We start from the raw sequence: 5063 nt of genomic DNA, 5'->3' as shown, positions 1-5063 counted from the left end.
AATTGTTGCTTACCCTCATTGAGTAACTTAGGCTAAAAAACCAACACACAGCGTGTCGCTGCCTGTCTGTGTCCGTGTCTATGACAAGTAATGCTTGTTTCTTTTTGGATAATTTTTTTGTTTTTTTTCTTTCTTTTAAATTATTTTCAAAATATTTTTAGTTGTGGAAAATCCATTTCAAAAAATATATTTTTTAACTATTACAGAAAATTTGAAAATATATTTTGTTACTGCGTATTTACCATTTTGCCCATTTAGAAAATCTCATAAATAGTAAATTATTCTCCTCATTTTACACTACAAGGAAAACAACAATCTTTTATCCTACAGCTCACCTATTCCTTTTTTTAGTTTTTTCGTTTCCTTTTTGAGAACAGCAATACCACTTACACAATAAGGAAAACAACAATCTTTTATCCCACAGCTCACATGCTCCTTTTTCAGTTTTTCCGATTCCTTTTTTAGAAGAGCAATATCACTTGTGTTCCACCTTATTTATTTGAGTGTACGAATATTAAAATATTGTGTTAACCTTAAGAGGCGATGTCCACTACACGATTACATCAATTAGGACAGATTTACTTCTAAGATAATGATTTTTTTTTATGATACAATAACTATTTCTTGTCAATACTAACGATTTCGTTTTATAGTAATTTATTTCCAACAACATGTCATATAAGTGACAAATGATGATAGATGGCGAGATTTTTACTTCTAGCAAGATGATAAGCTTTAGGGCCAGTTCTTCATTGCTTTTGAAAAGTGCTTTTGAAAAGTGCTGTGGAAAAGTGCTTTTAAGAAGTATTTTTGAGAAGTGCTTTGGAAAAATTTAAGTGTTTGATATTGCTGTCAAAAAGTGCTTTTGAAAAGTAAAATGTCCATTTTAGACATGATATTATAAAGTAACAAATATGTATTTAAATAATGTTCAAATTAGTTAATATTATGATATTTTAGTAAAAATATAAAAAAAATAATTTATTATAACTTATTGTTAATATTTTAATATATAATATTAATTTTAAATATTTCTAAGTAATTAATATTAATTATTTATTAAATTTAATTAGAATATATAAACTATATTTAAATATAATAATTAAATATTTATAATTAGATATTGGCACAATTGTAGTATTTTAAAAATATTTTTATTTTTAATTAATACTTTTAACACATTTGTAAAACTCATATTAAATAACCAAGAAAGAGAACACAAAATAATAGCATCAAACACATTTTAAGTCAAAAAGTAAGGTTAAAAAAGTAAAATAACAGCAAAAAATACTTTTTGACTGAAAAAGTTAAAATTTACTACTTTTTTATATCTAAAAAAGCTCATCCCAAAAGTTAAAAAAGTTGCCCCAATGATTTGTATTATTCATTGCTTTTAAGAGAAAAGCACTTTTTTTAGCAAAAGTTCATCCCAAAAGTAATGAAGAACATACCCTTAGTAGGACAGAAACTTTATTGAGTCCTCAGTGAAACAAGGTGAAGTACAATATATTTTTTTTGAGTAAATAGTACAATATATCTTAAGTGTATATAATCAAGCCATAATTTTTTAAAACAAAATATTGAAATAAATATTTATTATTATTAATATATTCTATCAAATAAATCTCTGGTTTTATTTTTTATATAATTATGTCATCTATGATATAAAAAAAAAAACCTTTTGACCTGAGAAATGTATTCCAGCTGTAAAATAAAAAATAAATATTACAAACAAGATAAGGATTGGCAAGAGACACGGTCATTTCGGCCTTGTCCGATTCCTAGTCAAATCTACCATCCCGAAAGCCTTAATTTGTGTGTAAGCTAAGCAACCCTGGCCTGGGCTATAAATACCCACCTCTACTTCTCCACAATCTCTCACTCCTCCACCTTTTCTTGTTTGATTGATGATTATCAATTTATGATGAGCAACCTTCCAACTTCTTTAACAGATTCTTCTTTTACCCTTTTCAAGCTTGCCATTTCTTCTTCTGATCCTTGGCCTTTCTCTCTCCTTCTCTTATAACCCCCTTTATCTATATAGTACTGTATGTTTCATCTTTGGCCTTCTTGCTTTTTGGGGTTTTGCTTGCTGAAGATCAAAATTCAAAAATGGGGATTGGAGGAGACAAGCAGCAGCACGTGAGCTTCCACCTTCATATGCCGCACCTTCATCTTCACGGGTTCCACAATCATGAGAACAAGGACCTCAAAGATATCCCAAAGGGGTGCCTGGCGGTCCTGGTGGGTCAAGGCCAAGAGCAGCAAAGGTTTGTGATCCCGCTCATCTATATCACCCACCCCTTGTTCATGCAGCTCTTGAAGGAAGCGGAGGAAGAGTATGGTTTCGATCATGAAGGCCCCATCACCATCCCTTGCCATGTCCAGGAGTTTCGCAATGTTCAAGGGATGATCGATAAAGACCACCATCACCACCACCACCATCATGGCTGGTGTTTGTTTTAGGGTTTGATTGAATTAATGGATTTAGATTCTTAAAAGGTCATGCAAATTTGTTTTTATGTTTTCTAGTAGCTTTTGCTTTCCTTACCATTGCAGAGACCTTTGAAATTTGAAAATGAATTACAGGATTATTCTTTACACATAAGTTCATTTGGTTTCTTTTTGTTCTTTCTCCATTTCCATGCTAATGTGAACGTATATGGTGTAAAATTGAGGAGGAATATAAAGTTGCAAGCGTACAAGAGACGGTGGGAACTTGGAACCTTTCTGGGGTTATGACGAAAGAAAAAAACAGAAGCACAATTGATTTTTGTTTACTTGACTCGTCATCTCCATGAAAATAATGAAAGGCTTGATTTCATGTTTGACTGACTGCCTGTCATGAGGTTGTGCTACCACAATCCACGCAATTTCCAAGCATATGATATATCCTGCCTATATTCAGTTTCATATATGTTTACGTTTACATAGGTTAGAAAATTTAATTTGAAAAAATTAATAAAGAATTTAAATTTTGAGTTAATTGGATTGAATTTTTCTGAGTTATTTTAATTATTTGAGTTTTATTTTTGAGTAGAGTTAAATTTTATAATTCCAATAATATATTGGAATAAATGTTCTTTGATCCTATCAATTTTAAAAATAAAAAATTATTCTCTCTAGTTAAAAAATATAAAAATATTCAAAATAGATTTTAAAATCCAAAATTTATATTTTAAAAATATATAAAATTTAAATTTTAAAAATTTTTAAAATAATAATTTTGATGACTTAATTTATCTTTTTATTTTTCTTTAAAATTTTTTAAATATATATTATTTTAAATTTATATGCTCTAATATGGAATTAGTTATCTGTAATAATATTTTTATTTGAGATATTTAATTTTTTTAATTTAACTCAAAATAATTTCACTCGATTCGAAAAAATTTTAAATTAAATTAGGATAATAAAATAAGACTTATAAACTCGATTAATTAAAAAAACTTTATTCGATTTGACTCAATTCAATCCAACGTTACCCCTTCCTATTATCACAAAACTTGAATATTGTAAAGAGGAATATAATATAAAGGTAATTCTAGACTGGAAATAACTGGGTGCTTCCTACGTAGCAATCCCATGTCATGTGGCCAAATTCATGAAGCAGCCAACTCACATGCCACTTTCAGGTAACCAAATTTGTATGTTAATTTTTAATAAATATATTCCGTAATGCCATCCTTTTCTCTTAATTCTATCATCTTCTAATTTAATATTTCATATCATTCCGTATTATATATATATTATTTTGCGTAGGAAGTTAGAAGGCATCAGGTTCCACCCACCTGATTAACACGACATGCTGCGAGCAGCAAAGATTTTTCCTTATTAACAAAAACGGAAATTTTTAATATTCACATTGGTTGAGATCCGATTTTAATTTTTATAATCAAATTTTTGTAATTTAAAATAAAATATCTTGCATAAATCTATTTTAATTTAACGCCACACTTCCAATTAAAATCATTTTTTCAATTAATAAAATTAAAAAATTAGCTAAATTAAACTACTCCAAAATTCTTTAAATCATTTCAACACAACTATCAAAATTAGTTAAGATTTAAGAATTAAGAATTTCAATCAAATTAATTTTTAATTTGATGGATTAAATAAATTATTAAAATTTATAAAAATAAAAAATCAATTTAATTACTAATTTAACCAATTTATATTAATAATTAATTCACAATTATCAATCCATCCAACACATGTAGCAAAATTCGTCTGACTCTGAAAATAAAGAGTGCAATTATATTAAAGGAGAGAATCAAAAGAGTTGGAACGCAATTGTGTTTCATAAGAAATGGGGAGCTGCTCTCAATCATTTGATGCGGTGAAAGCGTGTAAACTAAGATAGTGATTTCCAGCAATCTTTTTATTTTTTGGAGTGCTTTATTTTTTCCGTTGACCATTCATTTTCATTTGTTTGTCATGTTCAAACTAACTTCTATTCTGTTTTTTAATAAATGGCTTAAAAATCAATATGCCTTACTATGCTTTCATTGGCTCTACAATTTGACTTTAATCCACTTGTTCTATTTTTCCCCTTTTTCTTTTTAATATCCCTCCTCGAGGAAAAGGAGAGAAATCACGGGACAAGGGTGATACTCTCGCTGTCAAACCCAAAATATTATATTTATATTAAAAGCTTTTTTATATATTTAAACCTTCAGAAATTATTTTATAGATCTTTTCTATCACATTATTCATGATACTATCTAATTAAAATATATATATAATCTTTAAATTGAAAATTTAATTCAAATGTACGTACATATCATGTGAAAAAATATGATTTATCTTTTTTAATTGGATAGAACCATGGATGATGTGATGGAAAGAGTTTAAAAATATTTTTTATAAAATTATATTTAAATTATCTTATCGATTGATTTCTCTTTTAACTGACTTACCGTGAGGATATTGTATTTCGATAATTGAATGTATTTTTCAACTCTAATTTTATTTTTAATCATTGTACTATTTTTAAATTTAAATTTTAGTCCTATCTAATTATTAAAATCATTAAAATACTTCTATTAAATTAAATTACATGA

The 5063-nt window shown here is 27.5% G+C and overlaps 1 protein-coding gene across 1 annotated transcript; it reads left to right on the top strand.

Annotated features, from left to right (window-relative positions):
• Window positions 1-1856: 1856 nt before the first annotated feature.
• Window positions 1857-2608, top strand: LOC108485490 (auxin-responsive protein SAUR32). The gene has a single exon (XM_017789338.2). It carries the CDS (start codon window positions 2113-2115, stop codon window positions 2464-2466), a length of 354 nt encoding a protein of 117 aa, XP_017644827.1. The 5' UTR covers window positions 1857-2112; the 3' UTR covers window positions 2467-2608.
• Window positions 2609-5063: the final 2455 nt, after the last annotated feature.

The sequence above is a fragment of the Gossypium arboreum genome, chromosome 8 (assembly GCF_025698485.1).
Source record: "Gossypium arboreum isolate Shixiya-1 chromosome 8, ASM2569848v2, whole genome shotgun sequence".
In the NCBI taxonomy this organism is placed as follows: Eukaryota; Viridiplantae; Streptophyta; class Magnoliopsida; order Malvales; family Malvaceae; genus Gossypium; species Gossypium arboreum.
Note: the sequence above shows the minus strand (reverse complement) of the source record. Positions and strands in the feature narration are given on the sequence as shown.